This window comes from Gobius niger (assembly GCF_951799975.1).
Source record: "Gobius niger genome assembly, chromosome: 2".
NCBI lineage: Eukaryota > Metazoa > Chordata > Actinopteri > Gobiiformes > Gobiidae > Gobius > Gobius niger.
The window spans coordinates 28,099,086-28,117,932 of NC_136853.1; the positions used below are offsets into that span (position 1 = coordinate 28,099,086).

General features: G+C 39.4%; 2 protein-coding genes across 3 annotated transcripts in view; one reads left to right on the plus strand and one right to left on the minus strand.

Moving 5' to 3' along the window:
* phf21b (PHD finger protein 21B) overlaps positions 1 to 2,995 on the plus strand; it is a 50,719-nt gene extending 47,724 nt beyond the window's left edge. For both annotated transcript variants that reach the window (XM_079551528.1, XM_079551527.1), the window contains 3 exons: positions 775 to 841; positions 920 to 1,023; positions 1,102 to 2,995. In XM_079551528.1, coding sequence (XP_079407654.1) covers positions 775 to 841; positions 920 to 1,023; positions 1,102 to 1,341 — 411 coding nt within the window. In that variant the 3' untranslated portion in view covers positions 1,342 to 2,995. The remainder of the gene's footprint in view (positions 1 to 774; positions 842 to 919; positions 1,024 to 1,101) is intronic.
* A 2,667-nt stretch (positions 2,996 to 5,662) lies between these two features.
* LOC306959424 (rho GTPase-activating protein 8-like) lies at positions 5,663 to 14,382 on the minus strand. Its single transcript, XM_079551535.1, has 13 exons — positions 14,312 to 14,382; positions 13,891 to 13,938; positions 10,411 to 10,530; positions 9,656 to 9,743; positions 9,450 to 9,581; positions 8,008 to 8,094; positions 7,842 to 7,940; positions 7,653 to 7,763; positions 7,516 to 7,589; positions 7,365 to 7,442; positions 7,118 to 7,246; positions 6,064 to 6,167; positions 5,663 to 5,983 (listed from the first exon to the last, which is right to left on the minus strand). Exons 2-13 carry the CDS (start codon positions 13,928 to 13,930, stop codon positions 5,786 to 5,788), a joined length of 1,260 nt encoding a protein of 419 aa, XP_079407661.1. The 5' UTR covers positions 13,931 to 13,938; positions 14,312 to 14,382; the 3' UTR covers positions 5,663 to 5,785.
* Between the last annotated feature and the right edge of the window lie 4,465 nt (positions 14,383 to 18,847).

The following is an 18,847-nucleotide window of genomic DNA, read 5'->3' on the forward strand; positions in this document are numbered from 1 at the left end:
TTTTTCTCCACTAAACCGGAAGTACCGATTTTGGTCAATAATACTTTTATAGCAGGTACAGCATTTTTAGCTAATGGGCCTGATAGATAAGTATGTTCAGTAACTCTCTGTTGTGTTTCAGAAATATTGATTGTGGTATTAAAGAGTTTTTTGTAGTTTCTCGCACATCCACTTCCCACTTGGAAAAATGCTCGAGCTGGTAATTACAACTTGTAAACTCGGAGACCTCAAAACTGCTACAAGTTTGTGTACGAGATGAAGACAGTAATGGCAGCCCCCAGTGGAGGAGCAGCTAATGATAAAACTAACAAAACCTCTGCATCAGTGAAGTGAACGTTACTTTTGGTGACGTTCACGTCACTGCCTTCAACATAACGTTATGTCACATGTTTTTAAGTATATCTGGTTTGGAGAAACATTCATATAACGTTAGCATTGTAGAGCTAACTGTTGTAGCATTAGCAGTTTTGTAACATACGTCTTTATTCACCTGGAACGCGCTGAGGTCATAAGTCGTAATTTTCAAGTGGGAAAGATACCAGTTATCAGTTGCCTGGAACGCACCATAATAACTGCGTTATTCAGTTTTAACGCACGCCAGTGAGCCAATCAGAATTGAGTATTCACCCAGACCATGGTATAAGTATATGTATATTGTACTAGTTGATAGAAGTGGGTTATTAAAAACTTTAATACTGTGTTTGGAGCTGCAGAAGATTTATTTTCTTTGTAAACATATGGATAATTTATATGATTTTTGTGTCTGTTCTTCAGGTACTGAACAAAGAAAACCTGTCATGGCCACAAAACTTTGTCCAGTCTTACATCACACACAAGACGGGTCAGTTGTGTCTCCTAATGATGTTGCAGACTCACATGGGGCAGCAATGCTTACACTGACCTGTATTTGCTCTCTCAGTGAGGCAAGAGGAGAAGAGACGACTGCTGAGGAGAAACAATGAGCTGAAGAACGAGTGTGCTCATCTGGATGAGGAGGACAAGAAGCTCAACCAGACGTTCAAAGTAAGACCACGGTCAAAAATGACTCGCTTTTATCAGGTTCTATAAAAACTGGCAAACCACTGAAATATGTTGTTTCAGCAATGCATGGACACGAGGGAGCGACTGCTGGAGCGGCAGAGGGACACTCAGGCGTCTCTCGACCGCATCAAGTCCCTCATCAGAGTCATCCAGCGCGAACAGGTCATCCAGGTCACCATGACGACCACAACCACCATCAGCGCCTCCCTGCTGTCCCAAGCATGGATGAAACCCACCAGCATCAGCCCTTTGGCCACGCCCAGTCAGAAGAGCCACGCACAGAGCCAGGACAACAACTAGCCCACTGCGAGGGGCTTTTGTCCTCGTGAAATCCACACATACGTTTTTCTGAAAAGAAGAAAAAACTGGGAAGGGTCTGGATTTGAAGTATTTTTTAAAACCGTCACCTACAGTGCTTATGAGATTTATTTTTTAAGTTATTTTCTATTTATTAATGTTGTTGGCCTTATTGTATTTAATACAAGAAGATGGAATTGAATGCTGCAGCAGAGATCTAGAAAGGCTTTCTGCGTGGCCTAAATATATGTCCCTTGTTTAAAACACAGGTCTATTTACTGTCACGATTAAATAGCCAGAGAGAACAGTAGAGTTAGTGTTAGTGCCAGAAACAAAGGAGCAGTGAAGGACTGTACTGTGCGATATCCAAGTTTGTTCTCATTCTCCTGTGAACCAAGTTTTTTGCCATACAAATTCAGGAATTAATTGTTTATAAATGCATACGAGCCTTCAAACAAAACAGAGAAATAGCTTTTTCAGTATTAAATATAGTTAAATAAAAGTATTTAAGAGAAGAATACATAATTTAGCTTTTCTAGTGGAGAGTTTAGGATTTCCTGGCTTGCCTGTCGGTACAAGTTCTGGAGTATTTAGTGTTTTATTTTATCATCAGGTTTGTGTTTTTGTGATTTATTTTTAAACTTTAGATACATGAAAAAAAAAAAACACAAGTCCCTGTCTCTTTGCAAGTAACGCAATCATCGGAGGTTCCAACAAAGGAAGAATAGAGCATACTTTGTGAGTTCAGTTCATCATCAAATTTAAGACCAAATGAAATATTTGACCAACTACACCCTACATTTGTTTTCATTTGTTCATTTAAAGGTAGACTTTACATGGATGTTGATTTAAATATATGATTTCTCTATATGCCAAATTCCTGTCTGTGCAGAGAAATGAGCAGTTACCAGCAGGGATCTTTCTACACTCATTACGAACACATCTACGTGATGTGACATGCATATTCAGTCCTTCTACCTTAAACCAGTATATGCCAAAAACCTTTGTTCTTACTGGACTCATGTAACAATAATATATAGAGTGCTTTTTTCTTTCCCTGCCTTTTCTATTTGACACCTTTTTTACTTGTTTTTACGAGCATTACCAGTGACAAGCTTGTTACAGAGAAACACTGCCTCAAGTGCAAACCCTTAACGCAAGGGTTTGTCTTATTCAGATTATTTTCTGATCATACCCGTCAAACTGAGACCATTCGGCCTCGACGGACGCACGTGGCCAAGTGTCTCCACACTTCGACCTGGAGTCCCACGACTCACACACGTCCAGTTCTTGCCAGTCTTCCTTTGTCCAGCAGCGTTTTGTTTTTTTACTTTTTGATCAGATGCATCAGACAAATGCACAAACATACAGACAACGTTAAGTGAAAGAAAATGCCTTCACGGGAGGGAAATCATTAAGATGTTATGCATTTCTGTTCACTCCATCTCTTTTATATGATCAAGAGTTAGGAGATGGTGGTTGTTTGATGTGCAGCTTTGCTACGCCCTGCACGCATGGCTTTAATATGGGACAAGGAGTCCGAGAGAAAGAAACATATACAAAAAGCAATATATTATAACTCCCTGTCCACCTTTTTGTTACATAGATTTTAGACTTTTTTTAACGGCTAAAAATGATCAAAAGAAATGAGCAGGATTTTGTTTGACATTGTGTGCGTTTTCTACGGTGATGCGTATTTGAACAAAAGGCATGTGATCAAATTGTGTAAAATTGGCAGCTTTCAAACTTTATACTGCAAAATGTTACTTGCTGAAACTCCGGGCAAAGGTTGACGAGAAGTACATTTAGTATGCAGTCTAGAAGATAAAATAATTGACTCTGTGGGCAACTTCAAATCATAACAGTGACTTCCTGCTTCGATCCTGTACACCAAAATAAAAGCGGCATCTTATTCATTAGTTCAGCTTTCTTTCTGCTTAACTATTAACAGACAAAACACTTACAATGTGTGTATTTAATTTTATTCTTGTACTATACAGGGACTATACAGTTTAAAAATGTTAAAATTATGTATTTTCCTCCCCCTACATGTTCCAGCAATGTCCTAATGTGAAGAATGAGCTCAGATCTGTTCACCACAACTGCCTCTAAAATCCTGCTCTGTCACTCAAAAAGTTGTTAATTCGGGTCCGAATTGCCGTCATGCATTAGCTTAATATAAAAGGTGCAGTTTCATGTATGACCTGAGGTGGCAGCAGTGAGTATAAAATGGCCAACTTGCATCTAGCCACTTTAACTAATCAATGAGACGAGCTGCGTGCTTTTATTCTGGCGTGCTGGATCGAAACAGGAAGTCACTTCTTGGGCAGCGTTGTTACGATATGAAGTTGCGCACAAAGTCAATTGTAATTACAGTGGATTCAAGAAAACGAATCAATGCCCCTCTAGAATGGAATTGGAAACAAACAAAAAAAGCCTTATCTCATGGTTTTATCGTGTAACAAGGCGTCATCTTTTACATGTTTTTTTTTTTGGCCTTGACGTTAAAATCGACGTACTTGTACTGTTAGTGACTCTGCGATCTCTATGACACAGCTGTACCGAAGCACACTTTTATTTGTATACAAAACAGTAGGGCTCTATATATCTGCCGGATAGACGTACGCATTAACTCAGCACCCGACTTGCCTTTAAATAAACAGTATCATGATCATTGTTCTTTTGTGTCAGAATGTACCACGTGATGCATATCAACCGTCCCGCCTGAGGATCCAGGTGCGAGAACGAGACGGATCATATCAGTGTCGGCCCATATCGAACCCCCCCCCACCCTCCCCTTCATTTGTTTTGATCAAATCTCTCCGGGAGAAACTGTGCAGCGCTTACGCAGGTATATTTTAATACACAACATTTGAACAAATACGGCGAAAAGAAGCAGAGCATTTTATATTCTTTTATCAAGGAGGGAAAAAAATATATAAAAATACAAAGCGGGAACATTGGGGATTTTCTTTTCTTTCTTTTTTTTATACATGGATTTGCCAATTCTACACTCTGATGTCTAGCTTGCAATGTGTGATGTATTACTTTGCCATAAGAAGACAACACAAAGAGGCTTGGGTGAAATTAAAGTGTCTTTTGGCTGTTAAAGTAGATTATTTTATTTGTCATTAAGGGTCCAGTGGATAGTGTGTATAGAGAAGTGTTTGTCTTATGCCAATGTAGTTCCTCCCCCCCCCTTCTTTATGATGCATTGAAAGTTGATAAATGGAAGTTGATAAATGGTAAAGAGTAGTATCACGTTTTGTACCAAGTTCTTAAAAAAATAATCAATAATAAACAGATTTAAAGAACAATTCTGTTTTCTTTCTATGCATTAGATCTCCGTGTACAATGAGGGTATTACACCTTATTTTTACGACAATGCAGTGAACCTTGTGCAAGTATTTGGTAATAATACTACTTGACTTGACTATTAAGCAAAAGTGTGAAGTTTAAAGTCGCATAATCAGGGAAAACTTATGTGAAAATTCAGATCTTTTTCTTTGATACAGTACAATTTCTATAAAAAAGTGACTTGGTTAAATGTAACTGTGCTTCCCACCTCCTAATACAGTTCAAGGAATTAACCCCAACCCATAACTTAGTGTCTGGAAAGTGGTGTGGCTCTAATCACATCACGTTTAAAACAGATAAAACAAATCAACACAAAAAACAAATGAGAGGAAAATGTTTGATCCAGTGTTTACATTAGTGTTAATAGTTCTTACACATCTTACTGCACACCAAAAACATACGATTTCATTCAGTTAGAAGTAAACAAAGTGAAATTGAACGGACACTTTTTTTTTGAGAATTTTGACTCAATTAGACTTGACCCCGGACTAAAATTGATTTTATATCACTTATTGTTTTAGTCTTTTTTTCTTTTTTTTATCTTAAAGTTACAGGTCACCGATTTCCATACTGAGATATGTTCTTACCTGAGCTTAGACGAGTTGATGCGTACCTGTCTGGTCTTGTGCGTGCGCTCAGTCACGCAAAAAGAACAAAGATGTTGTCGTATTTAGCCTCTTCTCCTCTCCTCTAATGGGGGTGAAGTTTAAGTCTAGTTACACAAAATTAAACATGTTGATTTTCTAAGCGGATAAAAAGTGCACTATAATGTAAGGCGTATTGACACAATACAGCGCGGACGTGTACATGTTCTGTGTTTTTGCGTGACTGAGCGCACGCGCAAAGACCAGACAGTTATGCATCAACTCGTCTAAGCTAAGGCAAGAACATATCTCAGTATTATTAGTGCAGAGGTTGGAAGTTTTTAGTGCAGAGGTTGGAAGTGGGTTCTTTTTCTTCCATTTTGTTCACATTTTTTGTTTTCTTTTACGTTATAAAATGTAGTGTTTTATAATACATGCTATTCATTGCTCACATCAGGTGCAGAGATTGACCAAACACAGTAGTTAGAGAGACAGTCCCTGGGTGTTCAGGGCAGGACTTCAGCGGTGCAGCAGCGTGAGCCGAATACTGTGTGGAAGTGTTGGATGAGGATCTCTGTGCAGATGTTGATGGGCATGAGAGCTGTCAGAGAGACAGAGTCAAGCTGAGGCCAGACCAGGTTCACTCCAAACACACAGGCCAGGTTAGATGCACTCATTTTGTTACTGATGCTCTCCTGGGACACCTGTGAGAGCCAGGTTGACAGTTAAACATAAGTTTTTCACGTGCAATCCTGCTGTGAACACAGAATAATGACAGATGTACCATGTGGAGAAAACACAGTAGGTATTTGGCCACAATAAAATCATGGTCAGGAAGACCCTCGATGATCTGTTTACACCTGGTCACACGGAGGCTGCTCTCCACATCTATAAGACAAAGCATGACGTTAATTCACTGGATTTCCGCCACAGAGTCCAGATCTTAACCTCATTATGAATCTTTGGGATGTGCTGGAGAGGACTTGCGCAGTGGTCTCACTCTCCCATCATCAAAACAAGATTGTGGCGAAAAAATTATGTAACACTGGATCTCTTGACATTGCAGAAGCTTATTGAAACAATGCCACAGTGAATGCGGGCTGTTATCAAAGTTTAAGGCATTCTAAACACGAGACCACAGTGCAAGACCAGCAAAATGCCCGGTTTAACTGGTGCTGTCAGCAGGCCTTGAAGGAACAGGTCACCGTTTTTACATACTAACATATGTTCTTACCTTCGCTTAGACGAGTTGATGCCTACCTGTCTGGTCTTTGTGTGTGCGTTTAGTCAAGCAATAGACGTAAGACGTTGTTAGCATTTAGCCTCTCTCAGCAATGGTATAGCTCCAAACTGGGGTGAAGTTTTCCCTATTTAAATACAGTTACATGAGTAGTTACACGACCCATCTGCAGATGGCGACTGAAACATGTAAAGAACATGTAAAGGTAAAAGATCTTTAACATCTCTAACCTTAGTGTCTGACAAAACGAACCTAAAAAGTGATACTAGAACACAAGTAGACACAATGAATGTTACGAAGTTGATCCAAGTCTAGCTACACAAAATAACCATGTCGATTTTCTGACTTTACGGCGTGGATGTCACCCCAGTTTGGAGCTATAGGAATATGCTGGGAGAGGCTAAATGCTAACAACATCTTTGGTCTATTTGCGTGATTGAGCACACGCGTAAAGACCAGACAGGTACGCATCAACTCGCCTAAGCTCAGGTAAGAACATAACTCAGTATGCAAAAAGGGTGGGCTGTTCCTTTACCACTGAACTACAGCACACACGTTTTCCATATATTTTGTGTTATTAATTCAATATAAAACTCACTCATGATGTCCTGCATTTGACTGTAGACTCTGAAAGTGAGCAAAGGTTCGGGCAGCTCTCGAAGAAATGTCTTTAGGATGACCGCAGGTACATGGATGTCACTGTATTGCTCAAAGTTTACAGGCTTACCTGACACAAAACATATTAATAAGTACTGTACACCTGACACAACAACAACAACAGCAACAACAACACAATATCAGGTGTACACCTTTAGGATTATTTTAGGAAAGAGCTTCATTTTTACCCAGATTATAGAGTTTCTGTATATCCTTTATTAGCTGAACACGAGCCGAGCGTCTGAAGATCCCCTCTGTCCTTAAACCTTAATAAAAACACCCCAGATTCAACATTACTGCAGTGTATTTGCTATGGCATTAACGTTGAGAGTCAGTCACCTTTCTCTTTCAAGTATGTGACAGTCTGGGTCATCACAAGTGGGATTATGGCCCCGCCATTCCTCTCTCTGATACTGTCAAATAACTATTAACTGTGTTCATAATGAGACAGAGGTGCTTATATTAGATGGACTTACTACTGTAGACTGACTCCAAACTGCTGTGTCGGCAGTGGGGGTCTCGGTGGGGGGTTTTTCACTGTGGGGGAAGATCCGGCTTTCTGAGCTGCACGTAACTTCTCATCATGTCTGTCAACGCACACAACAGATGTGTCAAAAGGTAGTCAAGTCTTGAAGATGCAAAACGCCCTTTCTAATGTCACTTACTTGATCACAGCAGGAGGAACAACAAGCTGCTCGTAGTTCAGATGATCCCTCAACTCATCCAAGTAATTGACATATGTAAGCTTCTTTCCAAACTTGTGACTGGCGAAAGGTCATGTAATAAATATAAATTAGTAAAAGCTACAACAGGTGATTAGGATTTGTTTACCTGATCAGAGGTTTGAAAATATTCCAAACTATTCTGATGAAGTTTGTCGGATGGACGACATACAGAGCCTTCAAGTTCTTCTTGTACCTGAAAAAATAAATAAATGAATACATTTATTAATATATATATATATATACATATACAGTACACACACACATACATCCAGTGGTTTGAAAAAGCATCCATACCCCTTTAACTTTTTGATATTTTGCCACGCTATGGTCCACAAACATAATTATATTTAGGCACACTAAGTGACACACAATCGTGAAGTGAAATGTATTTTATTTTATATAAATGTATTCATGAGTTTGAACCTTTTTTTTATAAATAAAATTGGATGCGCAAAAGAATCTATACCCCTCTCCTTTTAGTGCCTTGAGAAGTTACCTGATGATTTCTGAATGATCACACGACAATGACGAAATAGACTCTACCTGTGTGTAATCTACTCTCAGTTCATATACAGCTGCTCTGTGATGGTCTCAGAGGTCTGTCGGGGAGCAGACAGCATGAAGTCCAAGAAGCCACCAAACTGGTCCGGGATAAAGTTATTGACAAGAATAAAGCTGGGTTAGGTTGAAGCCTATGATGACCCTGGATGAACTGCAGAGAGCTACAGCTCAGGTAAGGGGAAACTAAACACAGAACTACTATTAGTCATATACTGCACAAATCTGGCCTTTATGGAAGAGTGGCTAGAATAAGCCATTTTTAAAATAAGTCCCGTTTTCTATTTGCCTGAAGCCACATAGGGGACACAGTAAACATGTGGAAGAAGGTGCTTTGGTCAGATTCCAAAATGGGACTTTTTGGCCTAAAACGCTATGTTTGGCGTCAAAGTAACACTGCACATCATCCTAAAAAAACACCATCCCCACTGTCAAACGTGGTGGGAGTGCTTCAGCAGGGACAAGGAAGATGGTTCGAGTTGATGGGAAGATGGATGGGGCCAAATACAGGGCAATCTTGGACGAAAACATGCAGGAGTCACGTGGAGAAAAAGACTTGAAACTGGGGCGACCGTAAATATCATAACCACAAAATATCAATGTGTTAGAAAGGCCAAGTCAAAGTCCAGACCTGAATCCAATCGAGAATCTGTGGAAAGATCTGAAAACTGCGGTTCACAAGTGCTCTCCAGCTAATCTAACTGAGCTTGAGCTGTAATGAAAAAACTTGAGGCTGTAATCGCTGCCAAAGGTGCTTCAACAAAGCACTGAATAAAAAGCGTGAATACTTATGCATGCAATATTTATTTTTATTTAATTATTTTTAATAAATTTGCAAAAAAGGCCCACATATTCAGCAGATTCAGGTAAATCGAGTAGCAAGGGGAGTTGTGACCATGCAGTCTTGATTCCATTTGAGGATAGAGTTGCATTTTCTCAAAATAGTTACTCAGTAAATGTATAAAAGTATTTGAACAAAACAAAACTTACTTCCTATCAAACTCATTGTAAGTTTCTCTTAACCATTTCAGAGACGGCTTGTTGGTGCTTCTCAGACCATAGTGAAAATACACCAGGATATAGTCCATCTCGACATACTGATCCAGAGTGAACTTGAGGTATCTGCAACGGAAAAAAACACAACTTTCGTTATCTGTCTTTTAAGAGGAAATATTTGACGTAAATGTTTGAAGTACTGCAGAAGACGGAGGTGGTCCAGCTGGTGAGATGGAGGCAGACAAACACTACTGAAGACGATTAACTTTCGGCCGTACTTGTCATCTCCTGGAAAAGGGAAAAATTCATTAGCTCTAATGTGCTATGGAACTAAGCTGCTATGGAGCACTCCCAGGGGCTCTCTGGTCCCAGTGTCCGATAATTAAAATAGCTCCTATTCAAACAGACTATGGAACACTGAGAAAAATAACGTTTTTCCAACTGTTGACCTACACCAGCAGGAGCCGGGATGTGAAAGACCAGCCTTCCAGTCATGAGACGACTCTACCACTGAGCCACTGGTTGATTCTTATTTCTTATTTTTGTTGCAGCCAGTTGGATCCTCGGTCTCTACCCTCTTTATCAATTGACTTCATTGTCAAATATTGTTTATAATGTTAAATGTATGGTTGAAGAGGGTGAATTGAAATAACTTCACAGTTGAATGTACATCTGAAGTATGGGCAGTGAACTCTGTTTTTAGGATCCTTTGTGAGCTTTTCTTCAGTGGTGCACCTAAATGACATGCACCAGAGCAACCAACCCAAAATATTAGCAAAATAATATTTACCACATTTACCTAAATGTTTGCAGATTATTTTCAACAAGATCAATTCTCATTCAACATAAAAACACATGAGAGGTGTAAGTTACCTGGCCCTAACAGTGATTAAATTCAAACTTATATACTGATAGGAAGTAATGGAGAGCTTATTGAATGCTACGAGCTACTGACCCGAGACCTGAATGATGCCATGTCGGGCGATGTCGTAAAAAGGGTGAGAGGGGTCAGGACTGCTGCAGGGAGGGCCATCTGGGGCAGTCACTGGATCCACATCCTCCTCCCGTTGAAGCTCTGTAAAAGTGTCACAAATATGAACCACACAGTGAAATTGACGTCTTCTCGCCTGTTGGCTTTACCCAGTCTTGCTCTTTTCTCAAAATTCTTATTTGATTTGGACTAAGGTCGATTTCGGAAATCACTGTAAATTAGAAGTCGAGTCAGTTTATGAACCCTTGATGATAAAAAGCCATTAGCTACATTTTTCTGAGCGGTATTCTGATTCAGTTCACTCTGTGCCCTTTTAACATGTCAGGACATCTATGTAGAAGTCTGGAGACACAGTTAGTTGATTTCACTGAAAAGCACTGAATAACTGCAGTCTTTTGGATGTGCCAATTGTGACCATTCAAATTGTCAAGTTTTTTTTAAAGTTCCTTCAGCTCCGGCCCAATCTTGAAAAAGGGACGATTTCAGACAAAAACTCAGCTCCATTAAAGAGGGGGTATTATGTTTTTTTCAATCACATAGCACCAGTCTATAGCACACTACAATGATGACGGTTGGTCTGTAAATGCAGTACATTAAAATAACTGCCTTGTATAAAATTGCTCTTTCAAAATGGCTGTAGCGAATGTCTTGAAATAGGCCTCTGTCTCTTTAAGAACCTCTGACTCTTTCCGACACGCCCCCTCCACACGCTGTCTGTGGCATCAGTGGGGAGGGGGTTCTGCTGAGGAGCAGTGGTTGGTTACTCGGCTGGTCACGAAAGGTCTGAGGCGTCTCCAGGAGGTGGGGGCGTTCCTAGGAGGACTCAGGCAAACCTATCCCTAAAATGGCTGCCATCAGAGTTCTTACGGATTACTCAAAAATACATGAATGTGCCAAGGCAACACTTCAGGCATGTTTTTAATGAGGGAATGACATAATAACATGATGTAAAGCTTGAAAAAGTCCATAATACCCCCCCTTAAACAATATTTTCTTCAATTAAGGGTACTGAGTATCTAGGGCCCAGAGCAGGGGACCATCAAAAGTGCTGTAAAAAGCATTCTGTATTGGACTTTCTAAATTTCCTCATAGTTGATGTTATATGAATTGAACACAACCGGGCTGAAATACAATGGTTGCGAGACAGAATTTTGCACAAACAATAATGATGGATGAATCTCAGGGCCCTGACGTCCCAAATGGTTCAGCCCACACACCGGCGTCAGGACCGTACGCTTCAATTCAACAGTGACGTTAATGAGCTCTGCAATGCCATGTCGGTAAAGTCTTGCCTCGCTCTTAAGTGCTTTTTATTTAACACTAGCGGACCTTACACACAACTTTTTTTTTGTCATGAATGACAGTGAAACATGAGGTGAGGCGAGTCCCTGCCTCTGCTGAGAAGTGGATGATGCAGTTACAGAAAGAGACAGAAACAGAGCTCATTCTCTCCTCGTTTTAACCTCTAAAGTTTCTTTCCTTATATGTATTGTAATTGACTGCCACCAGGCCAAAAGCCACGCTCACTGCTGTGCCGGCCCTTACTTTAGAACACTGTATTCTTATTTTGGATCCAGCACGCAGGTTTCACTGCCTTTGGATGCGCGTGCCTATTTCTTTTTAGTCTATTTCTTTTCTTTTTCTATTTTCACCAAATTAATTATGCTTATTAGCCGCGCGCAACTGGAGAGTCGCATAAATACGCAGCTTTGGAGACGAGTCAACGTCGTTTTAGTGAAATGGCCTCGTGCCATTTGGCCTATTCCAGCGTAACTTTTAAAAACAAGAATTTACTGACAATACACTTAAAGGGACTATTTGGAGTTTAAAAATGTAAAAACTAAGTATTTTCATCCCCCATGTTCCTTCCTAACGTGTAGAATTAGCCCAGACCTGTTCACCACACCTGCCCATAAATCTCAAAGTTTTACCTCGGTTCCGAAGTGCCGTCATACACAAGCTTAATATAGAGACTGCAGTTACATCTAGTCTCTGGGCTTCACATATGGTTGGAGACTAAATCAGGCTGAAGCCCTTGACTTTTTTGTTCATGCCTGTGGGCCACAGAGACAATAGTATCATGCCTATTTCAAAGTCACAAATATTCCCAGCACAAAGATCCTATGCCCCTGGTGCAACCCTCCTGTATAATGTGGTATGTTAATAATCATTATGCTCTAAAGCTAGCAAATTCAATTGAAATTGACTTCAATGAAAAGAATATTCCACCACCAATTTAAACATCTATATTACAACCGGGATTAAAGGTTATTCAATTTCTGTAACTGAAACCAAATCAGATTAAATTTTAAGTCAAATATTGAGTACACAAAAAACAAACAAACTTAAAATTATAATAGAAAATAAATTAACTGCACTGTCAAACCACTAAACCACTGTTATGTGGTTAAAGAACATAAAATATGAGGGATAGTTTGTACCCAGGGCCCAGAATTTGGTGCTCTGTGTGTGAGGGAGGCGGTGTTGTAGTCGAAAGGATTGATGAGCAGCTGTGGTAGCTACACTAGGCTCACTTGCGGAATACAGAGTAAATGAAAAATTAAATGAGAAAATAGTAACACATCTTTGAGCATCTGGAAAAGCTAATGCATAATATTATTATCTCCATGGGACACAGCAAACAGTATTTGCTGATTACTGATTACATTACACGACTGCCTCTCAAGAATAGTTCATATCTGCACTCTTGCCTTTTACTGTAATTGATTCATTTTATGTTGATGTTTTATTGATTTAATCTGTTTTCTTGGAATTTTATGCAACTGTGAAGCACTTTCAATTGCCTTGTGTATGAACTGTGCTCTACAAATAATAATATAATAAATAATATAATCTAAACAAAACATATAAGCTACAATGTTTGTTAAGGTACAATATTTATGGTGAGATGTGCTTCATAACTGACTGGGCCTTTTTACATTATTCAGACAGACTTGGTAACACTTTCATTTCACTTTGCTTTATAGTTTTTTAGTATTTTCTTAATGATGGCGTTTCTTATTGTGTTGTTACATTGTTTTGATTCTGGTCGCCTTGAGTGCTGCACTGAGCTCTTTTAGATGGTTTATTGTTTAATAGTCTATCAAGTGATGTCTTGAGTTGATCAAACTCGTCCAAACTTCTTTTTGTGTCTGGGACAAACCCCAGAGACTTCTCCCTTATCTGCTCCGGCTTTGATGCCGAGTGCAGTGGGAAGGAAACTCTGATCCAGACTGGCTTGTCCTGTAGATGTTTATTCTGCTGTGCTGTGGAGAGTTTCTGTAAACACACAGTTTCTGATAACAGGGGAGAAACGAGGATGTGCTAAAAGCCTTATTACAGCACCAGGCATTTAATTCTTATCTTTTTTACCCCAAAATAACTGCAAAAAACTTCCACACATCAGATTTAGAATCAGAGTAAAAATATACAACAAAAACTCACCTATCTCTGCCAGCTTCTCCAGGTCTGGTACTGAGGTCATTTCTGTGTCTGGGTCACATCACATTTACATTACTTTTACATGACTTTTACATTACATTTACATTACTTTTACATTACATTTAAGTGTAATTATAACAACGTTGAATAAGATTGTTCCCAAGAACTCAACAGACACACAGACCACTTCCAAATACGTATATAGACAGGCCTGTTGTTATAATGACTGTCCTCAGAGAAAGAGGATGATGATTATCGTGGTGGTAACTTTACTAGTTACACTTGTTCAAGGTTACACTTGCTCGAAGCGAAACGAGGGTTGAAAACTACCAAGTACCCACACAAGAGGCGCTTCATTAATCCAGACGGTAACACGGACATATATCTGTCATAAGAGACTGTAACCTGCATTAACAGCACTCACAGAAGCGAAGGGAGGCAGCTCTCAGGTCTTCAGGTGAAAACTCACTTCCTCAACAACTTTAAGCGCCAGCGCTGTACTGCGCATGCCCAGTACACACACCGTGTCCCTCAAGTTTAATTTCTTTGCAATAAAAAGCAAAACAAAAAACATGTTACTTCAGTTGGAGTACTCGAATTACTCAAAATTAGTAACTTTTGGTTGAAATTAAACGTTCCTGAAATTCGCATACGGTGAGGATAAAGGAACAACTCTACAGATAAACCCTGGTAAAAGAGTTGAAAAAGCAGGTTTGTCAGTGTGCATTAGACAAGTAGGTTTCCCCTCCAAAATACACGTTGTTCAGTGTTTATTCTGTCCAGAAAGGGTCGAAAGGCTGTCCCCTGCTGGACATAAAGCAGAGCGCTATGAGGTAGATGTAGCCAATAATAATAATAATAATAATAATAATAATAATAATAATAATAATAATAATAATAATAATAATGATGATAATAATGATAATAATGATAATAATGACAATAATAATAATAATAATAATAATAATAATAATAATAATAATAATAATAATAATAAGAAGAAGAAGAAGAAGAAGAAGAAGAAGAAGAAGAAGAAGAAGAAGAAGAAGAAGAAGAATCTCTTGGATTTATGTAGAGCTGTTCATGGTCATATCATGTCATGGCGCTGCTTGGTAAATTTTCTCTAAATGCTCTAACTGCTCTAATGTTTAAATCTGGCTTTCTGGACAGTTTTTAAGCAAAGCTGCCAGGCTGTGTGAAAACATCTGAGCTCATGGTCAGTGGCGTGGCCAGACTTTATTTTCTGGGGTGGCCCAGTGCTTGGTTTTGCTGGGGTCAGGACACAGATTTTGCCGCACTTTTCATCACTTTTTTTACTTGATGCCGCACAACACACAGTATGAGGAACACCAAATTAACAATTTCAGGTTAAATTACAGCTTTAGGTCTAATTTAACAGGGAAAAACAGCACAACAAAGTTTTGGGAGAAAGACTTCTTCCACCGCCGACTAAAACACAGCTTGGTACAAAAATAATATGATAATGATGAATAAATAAATAAAACATAATAATAATCTTTCCCTTACTACACACTATTATTGTAGCCACAGCTGGGTAAGCTGTCCCATTGGCCTCTCCGACCACTACCAAGCACTCACTCACACGCGTCACATTCATACATGTGCAATAACCAGCCAACAACGTAATAATTATTACATAATCGGCCAGTAAATTGTTTTTACTTTATTGGTTCCTACAGGGTTCTTTAATTGAGGACCTTTCCTCAAATTCAGGACCCTTTTATTTTCTTTGATTACAATAATCTATGACCAGTTTTTTTACACACTTGTTTTTTGCCCCCGAGGAAGCACAACGACCTTCATGGTCGTCTGCATAGTAAATACTTTGAAAAGCTGGAGGCAGCTGTAAAGCGCTGCTGGAGATGACTTATTATTCAGATATTCCTCTTCGTGCGTGTGGCCCATATTTTCAACTTCATACGTTACTGCAAGCAGAGGCTGCAGAGACACAAAACTCGTGCTTAAAGGTAAAATTACTTTGACAAATCCTTTTTAATATCAACATGCACAAACAGTATAGCTTTTTATGAATGAGGCTGTATTGTGTTTGCTGAGAGGAGCATTACAAATGAATGCTTGCCTTGTGGTTTAAGTTAATATCTCACTCACTTTGCTTTGTCCAACTCATGGAAATGTTTTGTCTGAACATATTCAGTTGACTTTGCTCACACTGCTGGTACGCAGGACAGAAAAGAAAGGATTTTTCACGCCATGAATGAAGATCTGGTCTTGCACAACAGTGGTGCTTTACGAGAGCGCAGAGGCAGAAGCATGGAGTGTTGCAAAAATGAAACCAGGGTTTGATATGGTATTCTGAGATTATGCAAATGAACTGAGGACTGGGACTGTATGACCCAAATATAGGAGCGAATAATGATAATCACAGCAGGCCCTGTTTCAGAGGTGCAAACGGGTGCATTACAGCCCCATTTAAAATATTTACACACTCAAACGTATTGTCACCCCTTTTCAAACTGTGATGTCCCCTCAGCACTGAATTACAGGCTGTGGATTCTGACACCTCTACAGGACACATGTCGTAAAAGTATCCATGATATTAGATAAAACAATAGAATCAACCGTTCATAAGATTCAGATTCATGATTCACAAAAATGTGCAATTAATAAAATAAATTACTATTATTATCATTATTGGATGATGAAAATATCCATAAAAGACAAAGCCTTAACAATATACACGAGTAAAGCATAAACTAATGTCCAGGTGAATGTTCTACTTGCTGTGGTGGTTTACAGAAAACCTTTGTATTTCAGTAATGGCACATTTATTCATAATCAAATCAAAATTACAATTTGAATTTGTTCAGTATCACAAACCGATGATACTGACTGACTGAATTGTTATGAAAGTGTTATAACGCAACAAAAATCGGTTCCCCTTTTGATCTGGAATTTTGAATAAAATATCAAAATCACAAATCTAATCGAGCGATTGTGATTTTTTCGCTGAAATCTTGCAGCCCAAGCCATCTACACTCAATGGCTAAAAATAGGTAAAATTAAAGGTCCAACTTTGAACATCACATGTTTACGTCTTTCTTTTATTACAAGCATTACTCTGTTCTGCTGCAATACACTGAAACAGGGTTCTATTTTCACCCTCTGTGAGTTGACCTACGTGCGTATGCATCTCCTCAAACCACTGCACTGCTCTCACTGCAGGGGGATACTGACTTGGCAGGGATCAAATTGTTTGAAAAATACAGTTCAATCCAAACAGTTGTCTTTCCAGCGGCCTATGGAAGTGAGAGCTGGACTACAAAATGGCAGACAGAAAGAATAGAGGCTTTTGATTTGTGGACGTGGAGGAGGCTTCAAATAGACAGCAAACAAACCAATGGAGGAGGAAGAAGTGTCGAAACAAAAAACAAGTAAAAACACTTATACAAAGTGTCAGAAAGGAGACGAATCTGTTTTACCTAATTCTTAGATAAAACTATAAGGCTTTAAGGGGACGATAACAGAGGCAAATACTTCTTGGTTCCTGTCATTATAATTCAAAAGGATTTACTGCTGTGAGAAGGAGCATGCTCACACAGGCACCGACATGCTTGACAGAATGCTTCCATCAGCATAATGTGGATACAAATATGTAATCAGCATCATGAGAGCCGTGAACCTTTTATGCACATTTGGTTAGTGTACATTGGAAACTGGTGGCCTATTTTGCTTAGTGCTAATCAATGTTTTTACACAGTATAGACAATATATTAAATGGCTTTGACTGTGTTATTATTTCTTAGATTTCAACATTTTAGACACTAAATAGAAAAGTTGTGGAAATGAGGCTTTTCAAGTACAATTGTAGGCCTGCTACATTTAACCATGGTGCAGTTATGGAGCGATCCACTTTTGTCACGATCCGATATGTATCACGATACTCAGGGGCTGATCCAAAACATACAGTATTGCGATACAGTAAGTAATTATGATAAGTAATATGTTTAGCTCAAAATGTGTAAAGAAAACAGTCATGTGTCCAAAGTTTATAAACCAAATGCCATTTGACATTTATGTTAAGTGTTAAGACTAAAAAGTGCATTAACACAAAATGTTACAAAGTGCTGTTACTGGAAGAAAAAAACAGTTACAGGAGTGCAGGATAAAAAATACCTCCATAGTGGTTATGCTGGTATTACAACATAAAGTATTGTAATCCACTCCAGGGGATGTGCTGTCCTGGGCTAACTACCCACAACTGTGAAGCACTTTGAATTGCCTTGTGTATGAATTGTGCTCTACAAATAAACTTGCCTTGCCTTGCCTTGCCTGTCATATAATGATGTACGAAAGTACTGTTACATTTTGCGTCTCTTTACAACACCTGCTTTACGGCAGCACTTGTATTACCGCGCAGGTGATTCCGCGCTCGTCAGTCAGACAATCTAGCAGCTTGTTCATGTTGCCTTATTTTACAGCCACAAATAAAGGCTATTGGTCACAGTATTTCTCCACTCGTCATTCTACATGGTGTCAGAAGTAACCCGGACCGGACGAAATAAGGACATTTAACGAACATCAGCGCCATGGCTAAGTTTAATCCACCCGCGAACTTTTCCTTTGACAAGCCGACAGAATGGCCGGACTGGAAACAGCGGTTTGAGCGGTACAGAATCGCCACAAAATTGGATAAAGACGACGGTACAGTGCAGGTGAGCTGTCTCATCTATGCCATGGGCGCCGAGGCCGAGAACATTTTCAAGTCATTCGCGTTTGCTGAGGACAAAGACAAGGATGACATAAAGACTGTTTTGGCTAAGTTCGATGACTACTTTTTCCCGCGGAGGAACGTGATCCATGAGAGAGCATGTTTTCACCAGCGCGTTCAGCGGCCGGGGGAGAAGGCGGAGAGTTTTATCCGTGCGCTCTACGAACTGTCCGAGCATTGTGACTTCGGGGCGGCCAGAGACGAGCACAT